The 22,811-nt window shown below is 49.4% G+C and overlaps 1 protein-coding gene across 13 annotated transcripts in view; it reads right to left on the bottom strand.

Moving 5' to 3' along the window:
* Positions 1-1,677: 1,677 nt before the first annotated feature.
* Positions 1,678-22,811, bottom strand: part of RNF216 (ring finger protein 216) — a 77,174-nt gene continuing 56,040 nt past the window's right edge. For all 13 annotated transcript variants that reach the window (XM_027713222.2, XM_027713209.2, XM_027713215.2 and 10 more), the window contains 4 exons: positions 16,406-16,503; positions 13,864-14,086; positions 5,705-5,774; positions 1,678-5,155 (listed from right to left, as the gene is read on the bottom strand). In XM_027713222.2, the coding sequence (XP_027569023.2) occupies positions 4,836-5,155; positions 5,705-5,774; positions 13,864-14,086; positions 16,406-16,503 (711 nt within the window). In that variant the 3' untranslated portion in view covers positions 1,678-4,835. The remainder of the gene's footprint in view (positions 5,156-5,704; positions 5,775-13,863; positions 14,087-16,405; positions 16,504-22,811) is intronic.

The raw sequence follows: 22,811 nt of genomic DNA, 5'->3' as shown, positions 1-22,811 counted from the left end.
GAAAATTTAAAGTTTTGGGTTTGTCCATTTTTTTTTATTATTATTATTTTTTTGTAAGTGCCATTTGTATAACTTAAAAAAAAATAGCTTCAAATGGAGAAAGATTAATTAAAAAATAAAACCTGCATTCGGATTCAAACTGGTGTGTGGTCTGTTAGGGCTGCAACGGCCTTTAAATGAGAGGCATGAGCCCATGGAGATTTGGGGTGGTGGAGCCTTTGGGGACCAAATTGCCTGACAAAGATTGGGCTGGCTCTAGGGGGCTGAGGAGCTGGTGGGAAGGGAATGGTGGGAAGGCTCTTCTCCGTGGAGCAGGTGTAAAGCCAAAGCCAGCTGGAGTCTGGGTCACCTCTGGAAATGCCCAGAGCAGCCTGAAGTCACTGAGCCCACAGGGCTTGTATGGGAATGGGTGACACATGGATGGGTCAGGGGGAAGCACCAGAAAACCATCTCACCTGCAAAACCAGCTCTCCTGCCCTTGCAGCCAGGAGCACAGCCATGCCCTTGGGGAGCTTTTTCTCCTGACTCCAGTGTTTCACCTCCATATGACGGCCCAGCCAGGAGGGAAGAGCAATGGGATGTTGGTTTTGGGTGCATGGTTTAGTGGGGGTCAGCAATCAGCCCCCTCTGCTCGGTGATACAGAGAAGGGGAAGATGAACTAAGGAGGGAAGGAGGCGGGGAGCCCAGCCCATGTGTCCTGCCAGAGCAGCCTGGATGGCTGGGATGTGCCCAGAGCCCTCCAGAGACAGCTGAAACCAGCCCTGAAACTCAACCAACCCACTCTGGTGTGATGCTGGGGCCGGGCCCAGTGCTGGCTGTGCAGGGGGGGTGCAGCAAGTGCTTACGGGGGACTGGGGCCAACTCCTGCACTGAGAGCAGCCACCCTTCACCACCACAGCCTGGCCGGGCACCTGCAGGGCACTGGCGGGCTCCTGCTTGGCTTTAAAAAGGTAAAGCTGGTTTGAAAAAAGCAAAGTTTGGGAAAGGGGAAGCTCCCCAGCTCCCCCCAAACACACACTGTGGGGGGAGAGCGGGAGGGCTTCGCCTGCAGAGACCGTCACCATCAGAGGGGGGTTTGAGCACTGCAAGGGCCAAAGGAAGGAAGGATGTTCATTCCTGACTATAAACAGGGAGAAATCAGGGCAGAGCAGGAAACGCTGAGCAGCTCCAATTGCCCTCACTGTGACACCCGTGTGTGCCTGGCTGTGGCACCAACTGTGACACCCGGCCTGGGGAGGCGGCAGCTTTGCCGGCTCTGGCAGTGGGTGCCTGCACAGGGAAGGGACTCTGGAGCTGCAGGAAGGACTCTCATCCTTCCCCTCTCCCCCAGCTGCCAACACACATTTCTTTTTTTCCCCTTAAGGCCGGATTCTGCATTTACCAACATTCACCAACACTCTTGCAAAGAGGGGAACCCCCCCAGCCTTCCTCCCCATCCTGGTTTCCATTTACAGGAGAGACTGGAAACCATTTTCTACCCCATCCAGTTTTATCTTGGGAGCATGTGGAACATATTAAGCTGTTCCAGGAGGGTCAAATGGGTTTTGCCTTGTGACCTGTGGAGCTTTCACTGGCACAGGCTGGGATCTGGCCCCACGCCCTGGCATTATACCAGCACCAGGCTAGCACAGGCAGGATGGGAGGATGATGTTTTGGCTGTTTCAAAAGCACAGAGGTAAAAGCCAGAGTGCACAAATTTATTTACAAAAATTCAAATTACAATATAATACAGGAACTTTTTACACACAGAATATTAGAACTGTTTACTACCAGAATGTAAAGAAAAATATTTTTTGGGTTTTTTTTTACTTTTTTTTTTTTTAAATAAACCACCTATTTATTTTCAGCTATTGTTATACAAAGTTGCAGAACATGCACATCTTTACAGGTTTTTTTTCTTTTAATACAACATTTTGCTAAGTGCAAATACTAAGTTTCTCTCTCCACCTTTAAGGCAAGTAAATGGGACACTGCAATTAGCCATAAGAAGTACCTGTTATGGGATCAGCCTGGGCACAGCAACCTCCCCGATGCCTTTTGACCTTTAAAACCTTTAAACAAGTGGTTCCAAGGACTGTGGGGCAGGAGGGAAAAGGGGATAGAGGAGTTAGAGACCAGGTCACAGCTGGATATGGTGGTTGTGCAGTAAGTTTTGGGGCTTTTTTCTTCTTTTTTTAATAAATCAACAGAGACTCAGAAACCACAACTCAAGGTCTCTCAGGTTAGGGGGGAGGAACAGCCATGAGCTTTGGCTGCAAATTTTTTTTGGTGCCAGGGGTGTTTCCTTGGGGAGAGGAGCAGTGCTGGGAGCCCAGAGCCAGGCATGGTGCACATCACAGACCAGGCATCTATTGATCTTCTCTTGGACCCAAATAAGCTCTGGGTTTTGGAAGGGGACATGGGAATCAGAGTCCTCTCTTCCCCTACACCCTCCAGGCTCCTCTAGGACCATAACCAGGGCAGCAGTGACCCTGATGGATCAGTCACCAACCTCTGCCTGACGCTTCTCCATCCCTCCTTGCTCCCCCTCTGCACTTCCCTCTGCCAAGGCTCAGTTCTCCATGCCCACACACCTCTAGACACGCACTAAAAGGTGGGACTGGACCACCAGTTTTTGCTGGATCACCATTGTATTTCCTTCATAGTTTGGGCCACTGGTTCAGCAGCTGAGCTGTGCCCCAGCTGCTGCCCCCCCCCACTCCTCTGGGGAAGGGCCAATGCCTCAGGGAGCCTGGAGGGCTCACCTAAACCAACCCCTGAGCCCAAAGAATCTCACCTATTAAAAAAACAGGACTGCCTTTCAACAAGGGAAGCCCCCCCTGCTACTTCTGACCTGTCTCTGTTTTCTTACCCCCTGCTGCTGCTGTGACACATCCCTCCCTCCCCAAATCCAGCAGGACACCCTGCTCCTGGCTGCCACAGGAATCACTCGGTGCAAGGCAGCATTTAAAACTGGCTAAAACCCAGCTGAGCAGCAAGTCATAAAGCTCCTGCAGCCCCCAGAAATAAATTAATTTAAAAAAAAGAAAAATTCCAGCAGCAAGGGAATAGCAGTTGGTTATTAATGTCAGAGAGACCACGGCATGGATGAGCCGAGCAGAGCAGCCACAGGGTATGTTTGACCCACAGGCAATGGGAAAAATTGCTGTCTGAGCTCCAAAAGGCATGGAAGTCCCCTCTGGGAGACTTTCCTGGGGACAGCAGTCCCCAGATGCTGTCCCAGGCTCCTGTCCAGGAGCATCCCACCGACACCCTGCACCCAGCACTCCCTGCACACCCAACAGGGGCCGGGTTGCGGAGAGCGGCACACAGGGGTTGGCAGGAGCTGTGAGGTGGAGACAGGGAGTTTTACCTGAAAAAAAACCAATTAAAACCACAAAACACCTGGATGCTCAAATACGGGGGAGAATAACAGGAGGAGAAATGCACCCAGAGGGTTCCCAGCAGGACAGAACAGGATGAAGCCCAGAACAAACCATCTGGAGAACAACAGCACAACTGGGCTGCTAAAAGCAGTCCAAGAAGAGGTTTTTTTTTCCACTCCAACCATTTTCTTTTCTAGAAGGGGCCTGTACCAGACAGCACAGCCAAGGGCTGTGGGGAAAAGGCTTTGTGCCACCCTCCTCCCACAGCCCAGCACTGCACCCGCCGCTTCTCACAAGGAAGTTTTGCTTTTCCCTCACTTCCTAAGCCCCACGATACACAGGTTTAACTTTGAACACGCTTTTCCAAAGCCAGTTCAGCTGACACACGCATTTTCAGAAGTTATTTAGTGCCATGGAAGCAGCCAGCTTCCTGCAGCATGAGGCTACAGTTGCCTGTTGGGTTGTGGGGGTTCAGGCACAGGGGCTCCTGGCCCACCCTGTCTGCATGCACAGCTATGGGAGTCGTTCCCACTTTTCCTGCTACAGCACAAAGCACTGCCTACACATCTATCCGGGTGTTTCCCAGGCAGTTTTTGTAATAAAGGGCACAGCTTCAGCTCCAGGTGGTTCCAGCTTCTGTCTGAGCACTGCAGCCAGAAGCTGGAGGAGGTTTGGGATGCCAGAGGAGAACAGCAAAGCAAAGGCAACATTTTGGAAGCACCCACCTCTGGGGGAAAAGACTGAGCCCTTCAAAGGGGGAAAGTTCAGTCCAGCCAAGGATTTGGGTGCCCAAATCTGCCACTTGCTAACACCTCCCAAACAGAACACGGCTCTGGGCTTCCCACAGATCTCAGCAATGGGATGGCTGCTGCAGCCCCTCACTCCACTTGCAGAGTGAGGAGTGCTAAAAATGCAAGATTGACTTGGTTTTGAATGGTTTATTTCTGCTGGGAGGTGCCAGCAGGGTCCAGGGATGCTGGAGAACATGGGAACCCCAACCCTGTGCCTCTGTGCAGGCAGAAGGATTGGGCAGCCACCTCCTGTTACCTTGTTCCTGAAAGTCTTACTCAGATGCCAAGTCTCTCCACCCTTCTCCCAAGACTCACATGACTGTGCAGCAGCTGCTCTGGCCAGCAGGAAGGAGGGATTTTTGGAAAGCCCCTGAGGAACGGCTGTATCCTTGTGCTCCACAAAGTCTCACTTTCCCTCCCACCAGCTGCCTGAACAGGCTTTGTCAAAACAAAACATCTGGATGCCCAACACAGGGTGGAATTCCACCCCTTGGAAATGCAGCACCAAGCCCTGTTGCAGCAGGGCTGCAACTGCTGGATTGCAAAGGTTTGGAGAAGCCCTAGAGAAGGTGCAGTGCAGGGACAGTGAGTCCCCTGGCTGCTGGTTAAACCCAGAGGGGCCGGAGGGGGAAGAGGGTGATGTGATGGGGTGGCTTTGCCCTGCAGTGACTCTCCAGGTCAGAACCGGTGCCGGGGCTGAGGGCCAAAGTGCATAGGCAAGTTGGGCTCCAGCTGCACGTTGATCTGGGGAAAGTCAAAGTTCACCCTCATGTTGGGCAGTGGGGGCACGTAGGGAGCGGGGATGGGGCCGATGTTGAGGGGGATGTTGTTGTACATGGGCCGGACGGGAGGCAGCGGGAAGGGCGGGTGCACGAAGGGGTACGGGGGCATCCGGGGTTGATGGAAGTTCTGAGGGACAGGTCTAGGGATTACTTCAATCCTCTGGATCTTCTCCACGGGCTTTTCCACGGGAGGGCCGATCCGCTTGAAGCTGTTCTCTGCAGAGAGAGGAGAGCAAAGAACCAGTCACCCCACAAACCGAACTCCCCAGGCTCCAAGGTCTGACACTTGCCATCGGCCTCTTCCATCCCCAGCACATTCCAGAGCCTGTTTCTCCCCACAGCATCACTGCTTACCCTTCCCTTGCTCCAGGTGCCACGGAGCACAGCACCAGCTTTCCAGGCTGGCTGCTTTATCAATGCCATCCCACAAAGGGGAACATCCCCTTCTCTCAGGATGTGGGGCAGCCCCTGTGCCCCCCACAACACAGCACAGAGGCTTTGCTGCCCTTCAGCTACTTTGCCAAGTGGAGAGGGGACAGGTCTGTGCACCCACGACACCTGGTGCGACATGAGAGCTGGACACAAGCCTTGTGCCTGCCCACAGTCCCAGCAAAATTCTGCAGGCAACAGCACTTTAAAGTTACATGGGTTTCTGGGAGGAACAGAAGCCAGTGAAGACACAGAGACTTGTCAGCAGCTGGGAACCCTATGTTGTCCCATTATCCTCAGTCTGATCCCAAAGCACAGCTACAGACTGGGACTTACCTCCATTCTTCTTCCTTTGCTCCTCTTCAGCCTCCTTCTGAATCTCCTGGATTATCTTCTCATCGTCTTCCTGGAAATCAGAGGAATATCCAAAGTCAGTGGGATAATTCCTGCTGCAGCAGCCTTCTGTTCTCTCAATGCTGCTTTTCTTTTCAGCACAGGGAAAACAGAAAAGGGTGAATTTGGCTGAATTGCCTTCATTTGGGGCTGGCCCAGGTCTAGCCAAAAGCAAGGCTGCGATGGGGGAACTGCAGCACAAATAACCTGCACTCTATGGAGTATGACCAAGAGGCTTGGATCAGCTTTCCAAGGAGATCAGCACTAAAATTCATTGACTTGATGGAAACCAGAGAACTGCAACCCAGTTCCACCCCTCTGAAGAGCTGTTAATCTTTTAAATGGCAATAGTCTATATTAAATATTTACATTATACTAGCACTTGTAGAGTTTTTGGCCCAACAGCTGGAATTAACACAACTTAAATCCTGGCTCTAGTAGCTAAATGGTGCCATTTAGATCTTATCTGTAACTCTTAGAAGGGCATAAATCGCAATATGTTTCTTTAATGTCTGTCTGGAGGTTATAGCAAGAATATTCAGAGCTGCTGCTGAGAACACAAGGACAAGCCAGAAACTGAAATTGTCCTTCTGCCTCTCATCAGCCTCTGTTCTCTCGACGCAAAGGAGCATCGGTGAGATCAAACGGCGCGGTGAGGCCTCGGGTGAGATTCTGCACTGCACCACACAAAAAACAGCTCTCAGGGTCACAGAGCCCACAGCTCTGAGGACAGAACTCCCTCCCAGTGCCAGGCACTGCCATATGTGCAGCGATGGCAGCGAGGTCCTGCCGGTCCCTGCAGGGCTGAGCTGCTGCTGCTCCGTGTCCCTCAGGGTGAAACCCTACCTGGCGCTTTCAGAGAGAGCAGCCAAACCTCCCGGAACGTGTCTGATCCTTGGTGCTGGTTATTAGGGAAGGAAGGCCGAGAACAGGAGCTGTTGGGTGACACATAACATCAGGCACTCTGTGCTCCTGCACCCAAAGGAGCGTTTGGTTTGCTCCTGCAAGGGGAGCAGGAGAGTACCCAAGAACCCCACAAGGCACAAGAGTCTGCTCTGTTTGATTCATCCTAATTTCAGTACTGCCAAAGCACACAAATTTCATCCTGAACGCTCTCAACATGTAAAATATCCTGTATTTTGAAGAGTGCTCTGGAACTAAATTCAAAATATGCTTCATGTGTGCAGCTATGTTGATATTATTTTAAGCTTCCCAGTTCTCATCTCACAGTCCTGCACGTGTCCAGCAGCAATGCCTGGGAAGCTTGGGGAAAAGTCCCCTCCTCCACCACCAGATAAGGTTTCCCTGGGAGACTGCAGTTATCTTAATGTGCAGAAAGCAAAAAACTCAATACTTCCCTCCCTTTTATTATCCTGTGAGTCAATGGTTAAAATTAAGACTTTCCAGGACATGCCTTTTTTCTTTTCCAAGCAGGCTGCTTCCATGGACTGTTAATTACAGCCTATCTATCTCCATAAAAACTGCTGAAGAATGGCTCTTCTGAGACCATAGGGAATGTCTAACTACCCCCCTTGTATCAGATTGTGATGTTCCCTGGCTGGAAAACCACCTGGGCATGTTCCACAGGCAACCAAACATCCCCTGCTCCTTTGCTGCCACAGAAGTGCTCTCAAAGTGTGGCCCCAAAGCTTTAAGACTTCATATTTTTTAATTCTCAGACTATCTTTTTGCAATGCTGTTGAAAATGGAGATAATCACCACTCACATTTTTATTGCTACTTACTGAAAAAGATGTACTTGAAGGTGGTTTTTTTTTTTAGTTTTAAGACAGGAAATATATTTTAAGCTCAGCTGAACAAGATCACCCTATCTCCTTTCCTCACACAAAGGTACAAACCTCACCTTAAAGCCTAAAAACATGCAGAAGTGTCTTTTAACTTCAAAATAAAAAAGCTTTTACTTTAGTCTAAGTCTGTGATTATGAAAGAAATTCTTTCCCATGAGGGAGGTGAGGCCCTGGCTCAGGTTGCTCAGAGAAGCTGTGGCTGCCCCATTCCTGAAGTGTTCAAGGCCAGGTTGGATGGCTCTTGGAGCAACCTGGGCTAGTGGAAGGTGTCCCTGCCCATGGCAGAGGGGTGGAGATGATTTGTAAGGTCCCTTCCAACAAAAATCTATGATTAACCCTCTGACATGGTGCTTTCCAGGGACACCACCCCCCGTGACGCTGCAGTTCCAGTCAGCCCTGCACAAACCTGGAGAATCAGACACACCAAGAGCACAACTCTGCACATCCTCCTGCAGCAAAGGCTGCTCGACCCTCCCAGTTTAAACTGCAGCTGACCTCCTTCCTAATGGGGCTGGACACATCCATCTGCCCCAGGGCCAGGAGCCACCTGCACCCTCACCAGGGTGAGGCTGCTTCAATTACTGCAGCTCCCAGAGCGCCACGGGAAACACGGAACAGCAAACCCCATCTGCCAGACCTCCAAAACGACTCCTAACTCCCAAGGACAACATAAAACACCCCCCCACAAATGCAGCAGCCAGAGGTCCCCACTTAACCCCTCTTGGGTTTCAGCTCACAGCACGCCCCGGTTGAAAAAACCTGCCAGGAACAGACCTGGATCAGGATGATGAGTTCCTGACTAATTCTGCAAATTGCAGCAGAGGCACAACAAACCATGTGCCCAAGAACAGAACTTATCAGCTCTGTTGCTTCTCTGCTGATAAAAGTGTATTTTCCCATTGGAAGGTTAAGAAGTGCTTACGCTTAATCCCACATACCAACCCTTGGCCTGGAATTTTTTTTTTTTTTTGCATCAGTATTTCTGAAAAACTGGTATCCATTAATATCAAAAGAACAAAAATACACTGCACAAGATGCACCTTCCTACTTAAGAGGTTGACATTAAATTTGGCAAGTGATGAATACACAGCACAGTTCAATAACTGCAGTATTTAGGAAAGAGCCACATCCCCGATGGAACAAAAGAATTGATGATATGTAAACAGCAAGATAATTTCAGGGTGTTCCTGAAAGAAAGCTGATGCCACAAGTTCTGCTTAATACATATTGTGCAGGTTAGAATTTAAAAAAAAAAAGTCTCAGTGCTATTTTAGTGAATTTTGCAAAACACCTCTAATTCTTTGGAAGCAAAGGTTGTTTTTCGATTCCACAGTAATTAGAGAGAGATGACAGATTCATCGAAGGGTGAAGCACCCACACCAAAAATTAAGATTTCATTAGCACACTTATGGCTGGTTTTGTGGTGAGAAACCATTTAACATCACATGAGGTGGAGGCTGCAGATTTCAAAAGCTCCTTGTGTCTGTTTTCCTGAGCAGGTTCATGCCCCTTAATAAAGGATTAGATTATAATTTTAATAGCCTGTTCACAGGCTGTGTGGACTGAGGGGATTCATCTTGTCAAGTTACCAGTCATCTTCCTGTCAGCTGCTTTGCCTACAGCAAGAAAAAAAAAAGGGGGAAAGAAAGAAGAGAAAGAAAAAAGCAACCCCCCACACCCTGAGGGAGTCTCAGCACTGGCCAGCCCATGTGTTTTTGGAGCAAGGAGGTAACTTGGCTCTCCTGTGAGAGCAGAAATGCAGGCAATGCTCAGCACAGCCCTTCCCCACGCTCCGCTGCATCACGGGAGAAGGGAGGTGGCCAAGAGGAAAATGCAAAGGATCTCTGAGATGTATTCACCCTCTTTATCTGCAAACACTGCAGAAAACAAAAGTGCTTATTTAACAGCAGCTGTGTTTTCAAGAGGCAAAACAGGACTGAGCTTTGCCCCAGACTCACCGTCAGGATGTTCCGTGCAGGAGCCATCCCAGTCCCAGAGCCAAAAAAAATAAACACTCATCCCTGGTCAGTGTGGGAGCCTGCTCTTGGATCCCCCACCTGGGAAAGGATCTGGGCATGGAGGAGGCTTCTCCTTTCAGCCCTCTCCCACTGAATCCAGGGAATGCGGGAGCACGGAGCCAATCACAGCAGAACGGATGGCTCGGTCTGTGGATGGATTAGTTGAGGAGCCGGGTTGGGTTGCTAAGAGAGACACTTTTTCATGGCAGGGAGGCCTGTTACAACAATGCTGGTGCAGGGGAGCCTCATCCAGCACCCACACAGGGTCCTGCCATATGCAGAAAGAGCCCAAGGAGAAACAAGCTGCCCTTGGGAATGAGAAAATACAGCAGCAAAGGAGATAAAAGCTCAGCAAGTCACACAGAGACAACCTCCCCCCAAATAAAACCTCCTCTGCCCAGAACAAAAGTGCCAGCCAGGGAGCTTTTGAAAGCTCTGTTTTTATCTCCTGTGCTTCTCGTTATCTTTAATTATTAAGTGTCACAGGAAAGCGGCTGCCGCCTCCTGAAAGGAGGGAAAACAAGAGACCTGGTGACTATTTCTGGGCTGTGCAACCCCTCCCCTACTTTAGAAAGTGCTCCACCACCACTGCCTCCCCCCTTCTGCCCCCTTTTACTGCTTTCTTTTTCCACGTACGTGTGGCCGCAGCCGTTACTAATAAACTTGAAATGATTTTTCGCGACAGAGGCTTCCAAAGGACTAAGGGGTTTTGTTTCAAATCATTCCCAGATCAGCTGCGGAGAGCCTGAGCAAGAACAGGCATCGGCTGTCTCCGGCGTGTTCCTCCATGCAGCAGGAAGCAGGGATAAAAGCAGGCTGTGTTGTAACTGGAACAGGGCATCCGCAGTGCTGCAGGAAAAGGGGGGCCGGGATGGGGACGAAGCACACGCTGGCGTTTAAGAAATGCAGAGTTATTTTAGCAACAGGCATTCCACATGGATGGCTTTCTGCGAATTCCCTGGATTAACCATATGCTTATGACCGAGGCATTTTATAGCAGTTAAAAAAAAAAAAAAAACACCAACAAAAATCCACCACAAACCCCACCATCCTAAATTTAGGGGAGCTTCCCCTCCCCCTTCCAAATCCTGAAGGCAGCGCCGTGCACTTCATGCATTTCCTTAATGCATTTGAAGTTTTGCACAGTGTTCGCTCAGCATCATCTTTTTATGACACCAGAAGGAGGGATAATTGCAAACACCTCGTGATGATTAGCCTTCTGCTTTGAACTTTAGCAATGGGCCTTTGGGAGGGTTTGAAGAGTTTACCGAAAACATCTTAAACTTTGAAGCCAAAAAAAAGCCTCTGTGCAACATTACTGATAGCCCAGAGATGAGTATTAAATTCAAAATGATACATTCGAGAGCAGAGCCTGGTTTACCAAAACAGCCAGAATGCATTAATCAAATTGCATCACGGGATTTGTAAAAGCTGGATAAAATGCACACAGCAAGCTCAGGTTTGCCACAGATATTTAGAAATCAGGGCAAACACAGCCCCCGTGTCCCAGAGCCAATTTATAGAATCATAGACTATCCTGAGCTGGAAGGGACCCATAAGGATCATCCAGTCCACCTCCTGGCCCTGCCCAGGTCACCCCAACAATCCCACCCTGTCCCTGAGAGCACTGTCCAAATGCTCCTTGAGCTATGGCAGCCTTGGGGCCACGACCACTGTCCTGGGGAGCCTGTTCAGTGCCCAGGCACCCTCTGGGGGAAGAACCTTTTCCTAATATCCAACCTAACCCTCCCCTGACACAGGTTCGTGCTGTTCCCTTGAGTCACCAGAGAGCAGAGATCAGAGCTGCCCCTCTGCTGCCCCTCATGAAGAAGCTGCAGACACTGATGAGGTCTAACCTCAGCCTCCTCTTCTCCAACTGAACAGACCAAGTGACCTCACCTGCTCCTTGTATGGCCCCTCTAGACCTTTCCCCATCTTCATAGCTTTCCTTTGGATGCTTTCTAACAGCTTTATTCCCACTGCTCCTTCCCGAGCTTTGTCTCTGGCAATATTGCGTCAGCCCCTCCTGCAGCTCCCAGCAAGCCGAGCCAGAGCCCACATGGGCTGCAGGACAGGCACATGAGGAGTTTTGGCCAAGCAGCTTCCTGGGAAGAGCTCCTGGAACATGTTCACCTCCTACAGGGGCACAGGGCACCAATTAGCTCCAGAAGAAACGCAGGGATTAAACAATTCCTGCTGCCCACAGCCCGACTGCAGCTTGTCCCAGAGCCAGCAAATATTGCAGCGATACTCTTCAATCAGACTCCAGCCTGATTACAGCGTAGGGACAAGATTTTAACTAACCTTTAATTATGGGAAATGTTGAAGCTTTTGCTTTACTCTCTCAAGATCACTTGAGACAAAGACTAAGAGATGCCGTTCCTAGAGGACTGTCTTTAATTTGTTTTTAACCCAAGCTAATGAATAGGTTTTACTTATACTTTCACAAGAATCATTTCAGGCTCGGAAAACATTAAACATGTGGAAAAGAACAAGGGTTCCCCATTTTAAAGAAACCTGAATTTTGCTGTAAATAATAGGGAGCGAGACCCAAACCAGATCCTTCACAGGTGGACATCATCCCTGACAATGGACAGGACAGTGCTGATGCAATGGTCTTTTGCTCTTTCAAATCCTCCAATTCCTTTCTCCTCTTCAGACCCACCAGGATAACTCCTGTTTTCACATCCCATATGAGAGCACAGATCACCCAGGAAGGGCTGGGATGGTGTCACTAAGCCCCTTATGAAGGAGAAAAACACACACAGGTACCCACCACCATTTCAGCTTCAAGCCAGCAGTTGAGTCTCGCGTTACTCTTTGCACTGCAGCAAGGACAGTCACCCAACTTCACCTCCCCAGCCCACCAGCGCTCTGTCATCCAAAAAATAATACAAAAATACAAGGGCAAGCAGTGCCAGCCCTGTGCTGACAGCAGGAAATTTTTCTTTGCCACAACATCGGTTAATTAGAGAGCTGGAAAGGGCCTGGTGACAGTGGCCTCTTTGTGCTGCTTATTTATTTATTTATTTGAAAGTACAGTACGAGCTTTTTGAGGGGCCTCATGTTTTCTCTGGCTCTGAACAAATGCCATCACCCAGCACAATCACCAGCCTGACGGGAACAACGGATGACAGCGCTGCCGAACCCTGGATTCGCATCCTGGTGGAAAACGGGGAGCAGTGGGACAGGAATCCCAGAAGCACGTAACCAGGTGTTGGAAACGCTAGAGGGGTGCCTGGAAGGAGGTGTCTGTGTTGGTTTAACAGCTCACGCTGACAGGATAATGCAGGGAATAAAAGCAGGCAAGCAGGGGACTAGGAAGTTTACGCTGGTTGAGACATGCTGGGAGATCCCCAAGAGCCTGCAGGTAGAAGGGAAGGATTTAGAGTGGCTTTTCCTTGGCTCCATGCAGACACAGGACTGTGCACATCCCCTGCAGAGAGGGGGGCTGGGAGCAGCCTGGAAAGCTACAGAAGCCCGAGACAAAGAAACACTGGGAAAAAGGAAGCTCAGACAAGCCCAGGGAAGGCAGATCCACATTTTTGCTCTACAGCTTTGCTGAAATCAGGAAATTCAACTCCTGCTCCTACCAACATTCCTTCTAGATTTCTGGTATTGAAGACCTCTATTTACAGAGATGCTGCAGCAAGTTTTCCCATGTCTGTCACAGCTATGAGCTGTATTAAGTTACTACAGCTTCCCTCACAGCTCTCTCCATGCTTCAGCTCTCCCTTTGCAGCTGTTCACAACAGCCCTGAGAACAGACTCAACTACAACTCCAGGCTCCCAGACAGCTTTCCAACGGGTCCATCTCTATGATGGGACTCAGAACCAGCAGTCAGATGATCTGGGCACCAAAACCACAATTCCCTTTCCCTCCAGATGCCAAGCCATGCCAACACCATCTCAGCTGCAAAAGTAGGAATGAGTCCCAATAATCCCAATGCCAGCTATTGTGCCTGGAGCCAGCAGCTCCCCACCAGCTCTTTCCACAAGCCTCGCTCCCCCAAACAGTGCTCAGAGCACTTCCAGCCCTCATCTGACAGAAGCTGTTTTACCTAAAGCGACACAAGCTCCTTCCAAGCTGTGGTCAGATGTGACCCTGTGCTGATGCAGGACAGTGTGGTTTTTAGCTGGCCTTGGGAAGGGAAAAAAGTTGAGCTGGCTAAAACCAGCTGTTCTCCCCAGTGGAAGGTGCGTATTTCAATGTGCCGGCGCGCAACGGTGATTGAAACTGGGGTGAGAATCATTCACAAAACCCTTTTGTTACTTACTGTGGGATCTGTCCAGAGGGAGCACTTGGCACAGTCCTGGCAGGGCGCCCCGGGGGAGCGGGGGTGCTGGCAGAAGTGGTCGTAGCCGTTGATGGCAGCCCGGCAGAGGTAGCACATCTGGGCGCCGCAGCGGCACGACATGCGGTTGCAGCCCTCGGACTTAATCAGGCCGGTCCCACACTTGTGGCATTTCCTAATCCGGGCAGCTGTCATCTTCTCTTCTCTGCAGGAGGAGGGAGAAGAGTTACCAAAGGGGTGTTTGACTCACCAGCCTGTGGTACAACTACTGTTACACTGCCCCAGCGATGCTTTAGCCCCCTCCTCTTTCCTCCTACACTATCCCCACACTCCACCGCTGTTCCAAAGAGGTCCGGGCTCAGCTCCACTTGGAGCCAGCCCACGACAACTCAAGAACAAAATAAGTGAAAAAAAAGTCAATCACTAGCTGCATGCTGCAGCCCTGATCCTGGTTTCCATGAGAGCCAAAGCACCAGGCTCTGGCTTGGGAGGAATTGGAGCGGCAAGTTCAAGGGCCAAAGGGCACGTGGATGCTTGACTTGGCTGCAGAGAAATACAGCCAGGGAGATAAAGTTCAGGAAAAGCAAACCCTTGGCTGTCACCTCTAGCTGGTTTTATGTTGCTCTGGCTACAAGTTGCCACGACCATACATTCTTTTCCAAGCCTGGCTGCTACGCTCCAGATTTATTTGGTTTTTTTGTTAAATTTAAATCAGGAAGTGAAAAATAGTCACATCTTTCCCCATAGTCTTGGCTTTCCCTCTTCTCCTAAAATTCTCCTAAGATTTTCCAGAAAATTGGAAAATTGCTGTTTTAGGTTTAAGAGATGGGTTCATTCTAAACAGAGCACAAGTGGGAATCCAGGACAAAAGACCAGTCCCTGTTCCCAAGGGACACTCTGGCAGCGACACACGCTCCAGCACAGGCTCAGCTCGCAGCAATACTATTTTGGCACAGAAATGGAAGAAAGCCTCGGTCATTTAATTAAAAGACTTAAGAATATAAATTATCATCCTAAGGGCCAATTTCCTAACCGCTGGAGATCACGTTACGCTTTAATTCACAACCTAGAAGTGAGATTTGATGACAGAAGAGCAAAGACAGTGTGTTTTCATGGAGGGAAGCACAGTTCTGTGCTGGCCTGGCAGTGGGGAAGGATCATCCTTAGCCAGGCATCTCCACCCAGCTACTTGGGAGATGGCAGTGAGGTATTTTTGAGGATCACAGCCCCACAAACTGCTCCAGCAGCACAACCAGAGGAGTAGGGAGTGGTGAGGTGGGAACCTCCCTGCTTTGCAGCCACCCAAAGCTCCCACACAGTTATACCCAGCATGACCTGCACTTGGGCATTTGGAGATGTGCTAAGAATAGAGACAAAAAAACCAACTTGAGACTGACTTTCCTCCAAGCTGCAGCTGCTCTTCCCTCCTCTACTCAACAGGATGCTGTCGATGCAGATTTTTTTTTTGGAAACTTTGAGCAAGGCAGGAAGTTTGGCCTGAACTCCAGCTGTGCTTCCCTTTCCTTATGCAGGGCTTCAAAAGGAAGTTTTTATTGTATCAGACAGTAGACTCATCTATGCACAGCAACATTCTGCTAAAGGTTTTGAAACCTCTATTTTTTTTCTCCTTATTAGGGACAACTCATTCCTCCTCCCTCTCACCCCTCTTTCTTACAGGGAAAGGAGTGGCAGAGAAAAGAAGTGCTATCAAATCTGTAAAGATTTTATTCTGAATTAGGGACTGAGGGATGAGCAAGCAACAGTCATTCAAATCCCATTCAAAACCTCAACTCAGACCAGACACACTAAATCAGAGGAAAGGATTAGGCAATGTGGGCAAGCCCCACGTGGCTGCACCAGACGTGTAACTCCATGGATGAACCTTCCCTTATTTCCTAAAGGCAGAGGATTTTGTCATTTATTGTAGCAACAAGAGAAATTAAACTGAAAAGAATTCACGGAAACACTCGGAATTGACACCTGCCCATTTCAAAATGTGACTCCCTTCTGTAACAATTCCTACAAACTGGTTAGAAACAGGGACAAGGTTCTGTAAGAAAACACATCCTCTCTCACAAAGCAGCAGCTGAGCAAACAGTGCAGGTCTCCACTCCAGATTTTCAAAGGGTAATAACGACTTACTGTGACTCAATCCGACTCCCTTCTCCCCCCAGCAATGCTAATGGGGGTTTCTCACCTCCAAGCAGGACCAGGTGCCAGCCTGGAGACACCGGGACAGCCAGAGGAGCAGGCTGGGCTGGTGACAACTTTCCCACATTCTCAAATTACCAGCTGGATCTGCTGCCAAGTATCTTTCACAGACAGAAATCCCATCCTGGGAGCCGTCTGACCCCTCAGCTCTGACATCCCCAGGACCCCTCTGGTGGAAGGCAGTGACAGTCAGCAGAAATTGAGGGTCACGAGGGCAGTGGGGGGTCTCACCCCCTCCACACCATTGCCCAGTGTACTCTGATTACCGGTTCATCCACACTCCTGTTTTTCCCTGGTTATGGAGTTCACTTACATGGATGTCCTGTATTTGATGTCATCCTTCTCAGCCAGCTGCTCACAGGTGAGGTTCATGTGCTCCTTCCACAGCCCCTGGCACTTCCGGCACGTTTCCTGAGGAGGATAACAAACATTAAGGGAAGAAAAGACCCAGCACACCACCAACAGCACCAGGAACTGGAAGAATTCCCATCTCTTCCCCCACCAAGCTGCAGGTTCTCAGCTGAGGATGGGGCTGGTAGTATGGTACAGAGGTCTGCAGGTCTGTCCTCTGCTGAAGACCAAAGTCCATAAATAATTGGAGGCAAGGGACAAGGCACAAGAAAATGGATACAAAATTAATCCATAAATCCTAGTTCACCTAAAACTCTTGGGACAGCTACCAGGTTCACTGGTTATATCCCACAGGAGACTGCAGAGGTGAAAATGTGGTGCCTAAAGTACATCAAGTTCATCTGTTTCCTGACCAAGAACCTCCTTCATATAAAGGGCTTTTAGTTCTGTAGGCGATGGAAACCTTGCAGCTGCATCAAAAACTGTGCTTCACCAGCCATAAAAGCAAATATATACATATATTAAAAAAATGTTTTGTAAAACCTCACAAAATAAAGTTAAAGCAGTTTACATGATTAAACAGCTTAGAAAGGCAGAACACGGAAAAACATCCATAAAACAGAGATGAAGTATGAACAAATATTTACAAATTTAACCAGAATAGCTGAACTATACAAGTGACTGAGCTCTCTTGTTCTCACAAACTCTTAAGCAACGAGGTACTAATATAGGATTGGTAAAGCTGCATGGAGCAGGACTGCTGTGGAGGCACAACTGGCATGGGAGCTTGGACCAACACTGGGGACAGAGCTGATTTTTTGGCTGGCTAGCCAAAGAAAACATAATTTTGTTTTGGGCCAAACAAGAGATTTTTCCTTTAATTTGAGGAGGATTAAAAAACATCCAGATCAAACTTGAAAAAAATACATGTTTTACAATCCAACTGTTTCATCTCCAGGATGGCTGGGGCTCAGGCTCTCAGATCCAACTTTCCCCCTGGCAGGAAAACCCATATGGCTGTGCAGCATCCTCTTCCCCTGCACACCAAAGAAGGTCCTAAAAGAGCTTTTCCCAGCCCTGGTCTCACTATCAGCAAAAGACGACGACTGCAGAGACAGATCTTATTTGATTGCATTGCCTTAATTTTATTTTAATGAAGAAATTGGACGTTTATATGAGACACGATAGAAGGAACTGCTTCAAGACACACGTAGGCAGCAACGCTCTTTTGATCGCGAATCAGACAAACAGGATGAAGGCCAAAGCTTCCAAGGAAGCCACCCCAGGAGGGGGGAGTGTGAAATGTGGACTTGTTTGTATCTGTGCTCGCTGGGAGATGCCCAACAGCTCGTGCTTTCATCTGGAGAATGAAAGGCTCCTCGTCCTGGCTGCTGAGCTGGACATGTTTGCAGACTGCGGGGTAAGGGCTGGAGCAAGAGCAGAGCCAAGTGTATGACTGGGTGTCCCAAAAGCTCAGTAGAGGATTTTGTGATCACTCACCTTGCAAATGCACTCTTTGGCAGGCAAGCCCTGGTTTTAAGGGGCAGTAAATACCTTGGTTCTACTGATCCTCATGAATCATTCATCACACCCCTGTATTTTCCTGCTAAAGCTGTTAAAACAGGCACCATTTTGTGTGCATTTTTGGCAGCCCACATCTGGCTGTTGGAAGCATTGGAGGATCAGACTTGGAGCTGCTCACATACCTCGATGAGGACCCACCTTCCCCCTTTATTCCCAACACCTGGCCACATGCCATTCCAAGATCAAAAGTGCCTCATGGTGGTTTTTTACGTACACCAAGGGTTAAAAACAGCCTTTGGAGCCGTGTTACACAGAACTGCTTTCACACGCCAGCAACAGAGATTTAACAGCTTTTTGCCAGGAGGGTTGGCACACTTTCCAGCCAGGAGCCTGCTATTCCCAATTACTTAACTCCAGGAGCCTCCTCTGCTGCCGAATTAGAAACTATGCCCTTCTGAAGCAGATGGTGCCGCTTAGACCTTCGTCCCGAGTCATTCCCCTTGCCTCTTCTTACTGCCTCCAGCCTGGCAGCTACTGGAAACAACGTTCTCCCTGGAGCCCAGGCTGCTGTTGTTTGCCAAACAGTTGTCTCCTGCACTCAGGAAAAGGCATTTCTGTGCACGGCCATGGAGATTCCTGGGATGGCACGACAGGAGGTATCCGGTTCTCCGTGTGACTGCAGCACAGCGGGTCCATCACAGCTGTGCACATTTCTGGGATCCCTCCCAAGCCGTGTTGTCCTCGAGGAGCTGCAAACCCACAGGCAGCTCTGCCTGTGCCAGTGCACCCCGTGCAGGGGATGTTCCTGTGGCTTCCAGACTCCCGTGTGTCACCTGGTGCTGCCTCTGACCGTGTCACGTCCTCTCCAGAACACAGGCAGGGGAATATGGACCATTCACGTGTCATTAGCAGAACCTGATCGAACTTTTCTCTTTACCCAAGACAATGGCACATTGTTGGTGGTTACAGGAGCTCATGTTGGACCCCTTCACACAGAACTGGGAGGGAGCCCATGGCAACTGCTCCAGTGCCAGAACTGAGGCCACAGCCCTCACCCAAGAAAAGTGACTTTGATTAATTTTTACTGAGTCAAATCCAACCCACTTGACTGATGAGGGTTTTGCACATCTCACACGATGACAATTCCGAACTCTACAATTTCCACAATGGGTGCTTGTATTTTAGAATCATTTTTTTGTTTGATAATGGAACATACTCTGCCATTACCATATTAATTAACCTAAACACACAGTAGTATAGCTGATTTTTTGCATCCAGTCTAGATTATTTCTATGGGAAGAGCAGCACTTGGCACTAAGACTGGCTACAGCAATATCAGGCACCACCTAAACCCACACAAAGAGGGAACAAGTCCTTCCCAGCCCTGAAATCTACTCCAAAGTGTAGCAGACAAAAAGCAGGTCAGTCCACCAAAATAAAGATCCTTCCCAACTTTTCTGGCACTTGGTTCCTTTTCTGGCACTCTACTGTATTCATGTAGGGGTACCTGAGTTTTAGTTTTAACAGCACTTCAGCTAAATGCATCATTTCTGGACGGTGAGAATTCCATGTGTTCTCTGCCTTCCCCCATGCCACTCCTCGCAGGCAGGGACAGCCAACCCAGCTCCCAGCTTCCCCACGAGGGAAGTTTGCAGAAGCCTTGGCATTGGGAAACAGCTCCAAACCAGGCACGGATACGGGAGATTAAGTATTTGCTGCCTGTTACATCTGCCTGAGCTTGGCAGGCAGCCTGGGACAGCCCATTAATGCGCCGGCCGAGGAGGGGAGGATGTGATGGAGAGGGTGTTTAATCGCACCCTGTAATCTCCTCACTGTACATCTGTTGGGGGTAGTGGCTCTGCTTCCTCCCCCCTGGCTGCCAGGAAGCAGCCAGGATTAGCACAAACATGTTTGGGTTCAGGAGGATCCTTTGTTCCCAGGGTCAGCAGTGTTTCTGTGCTCAGGGCCAGCCTGGCTAAGGGTGGCCACTTGGCTTTTAGCACCACAACCCTTAAATGCCCTTGTCAGTTGTCCCAGCACCTAAAAGTGGTAGCAAGGAAGTGTTTTATGCAAAACCTACCACCTTCCTTCCTCAGCACTTCCAATGGATGCTACAGTTTTCAGCACAGCCTAAGCTTTTTTTCTTCCAATCTATCATCAACTAAAAATGGACCTCTCCAAGGTCCAGCCCACAGATCAGGAGGTGAAAAAAAACCCCAAACTCCAAGGAATCAACTTCTCCTGCCAGTCTCCACGCCCTCTTGGCCACAGTCAGGCTGTTGTATGCACTGCTGGCAACTGTAGATGCAGCAGCTTTTCCCGATTGCAACCCAAACAAATGCCACATGGACAGAAACATCAGATGATACGCACGGATCCCAGCCCGACTGCCCACGGCATTCCCGCCTGTGCCGTAGGAGTTTACACGAAGCCATTTACTGACTGAGCAAAACGCAAAGGGGGTGGGGGAAGCTCAACTTAAACAACAACAGGCGATGGACCCGGCTGTCGGCACCGCCCTCCGCTCCCAGTGGTGGCTCTGAGCCGGGTCCAGCGCTTCCCTCAGCTTTCCATATGTTGGTTAATTAAATCCTTGTGCTGCTGCTGCGATTCCCTGCATCCCCCAGGAAGGGCGAGGTGCTCACTCCAGTGGTCTCTGCCGGTTGCACACATGGGGATGTTTGCTGGGAGGGAGGTGAAACGCCCTGTGAAACGTTAGGACGGAGCCCTAGTGATTGATTCGCTGCTTCCTCCTGCTCTCGGACACACAATAGCACAGGCCAACCTCAAACAGGCCCAGTTTTACCCAAAAGCAGATGTGAATGCAAGTGTCTCAGAACAGCACCTCAGGGCCACTCCGTACTGCGCTCGTTTAATTAAAGAGCTGCGATTCCCAACCAGATGAGTTAATGGGAAAACCAAGAACCACACAGCCTTCCTCCCCACAAGGTCTCGCTGCCCACAAAGCTGCACAGACCTTAACTAAAAATGGATGCAAAAGTAGCTAAATGAATACAACCTTTAAGCATGGATAAGCTCTCGTGAACACACTCCTTCAGGGCTGTTTCTGGGATTTCCTACATGTTAAGCTGGGATAAAGAGACTGTAATCCAGCCCAAGACAATCCGTTTGGGTGAGAGACCCCTCTTTAGGGAGGTACGAACACCCAGCATGGGGAGGTGGGACCCCAGTGCAGAGAGAGCTCCTTCCAGCACCAATATTCCGGTTGGAATATTGTGGTCCCAGAGCTGCCGGCAGGTACCAACCCCAAACACACAAAATCCAGGCAGTGTGGAGAAATGAACGCCGTGCCTTGGATGGGTGATGGGGTGAGGAGCAAGGGGCTGGGAGGGTGCCTGTGGTGCCAGTGGGTGTGTTTGCTGCTCCCCCGGGAGCTCGGCTGTTCCCCGGGCAGCGCTGCCGCTCAGCGGCGGCCGCTCACACCACAGGGACGGGCAGGAGGAGGAGGAGGAGGCAGCAGCCAAGAGAAACCCGGGAAAAACTGAGGTTTCCTCTCCTGAGCACGGTTTGTTCTGCGAGGGGAGAGGTTGCCAGGAGAAATAAAGCAGAGGCACAAGACTAGGCTGTAAAAACGCTCCAGGGTGTAAAAACAGAGACCTAAGAGTGACTGAGAGTTAAAAGCTTGATAAAGAAAATATGCATTTTTATCCATCACCACCGAGAACCATAAAATAGAATCATTAAGGTTGGAAAAGACCTCCAAGATCAGAGTCCAACCTTTAAAAAGGTTGGTTAGAGCTTTTATATCAAGCCCCCTTACCAAACATTATGAGTCCAAGGAACTCATTTTGCCTGCTCTTGTTAAATTCAGCATATTGTACTCCCTCCCCATCTCTAACAACTGGGGATACTCAGTGCCCTTTTCCTTTCAGAAAAGTGCTGGCAGGCTGGTTCCCACGAAGTTTTGGATCATTTGTGTTCAAATCAGACAACCAGAAATATGTGGTAACTCCCACCTCTTGCCTAAGTCAGTAGGACTATCTCATATCTGTAATTCAGAAGTTCCTGGAACACACAGACCAAACCACAGCAAGCTTTTCCTCTCCCCAGAGCTTGACTTTAAATGGCCAGATCAGCAGCTGGTTTGGGTGAAGTGGTTAGAGACCTATGGAGCAAAAATATCTGCAGCTTCATGCAAGAAGTGCTGCTCAGCACCAGCATGACCCTGGAGCTGGTCAGAGGTGGAAATGGTGCTAGCAAGAAATTGCTCGCTCATCTCACACTCAGAGTACAAAAAAACCAGCTCTTTTCACTGAGAAAGATCATGATTTAATTTCAACTTGTACAAAACGAAGGCTTTTTCATTATTTGAGTTGTTTAAAAAGAAGTACCTTTGTTTCAAAGCTACTTTCTCTCAAGCTCCAGGGGTGTGAGGAATACATCAAAAGGTATTTGCATCACACATCCATCACAGCAGGATCCCTTCCCCTGAGCTGAGGAACAAGTGTTTCTCACAAGGATAAGCTCTCCCTCCCAAAATTACATTTTTTCAGAAGCTGAGCAGGTTGGGATCACACACAGCATCTCTTCAGCTCAGCTCACTGGGAAGTTTAGTGAGTGGATTGGCTTTGTGACCTACCCAGAGGTGGTAACCCACCAACCTGAATCCACTTGCACTGCAAGTAGAGGAAACCACTGCTTGGCCACTTTATAAAGACAGGTTAAATCTAGCCTGGGACCTCACACTGAAGATGTTGGCTCCATCACTATACCTGAGGTCATATCGCTCCTTCCCAGGGAAAAAGTTAAGAGAAACTCGGCACATGCTCCTGGAAACGCATCTGTAATTGTCAAGCACGGCTTTGAGATCTGTTGGACTGATT

Source organism: Pipra filicauda, unplaced genomic scaffold (genome assembly GCF_003945595.2).
Source record: "Pipra filicauda isolate LSUMZ 115617 unplaced genomic scaffold, ASM394559v2 scaffold226_size1812527_pilon, whole genome shotgun sequence".
NCBI lineage: Eukaryota > Metazoa > Chordata > Aves > Passeriformes > Pipridae > Pipra > Pipra filicauda.
The sequence above is the reverse complement of the archived record's forward strand: the minus strand, read 5'-3'. Positions and strand labels throughout refer to the sequence as shown.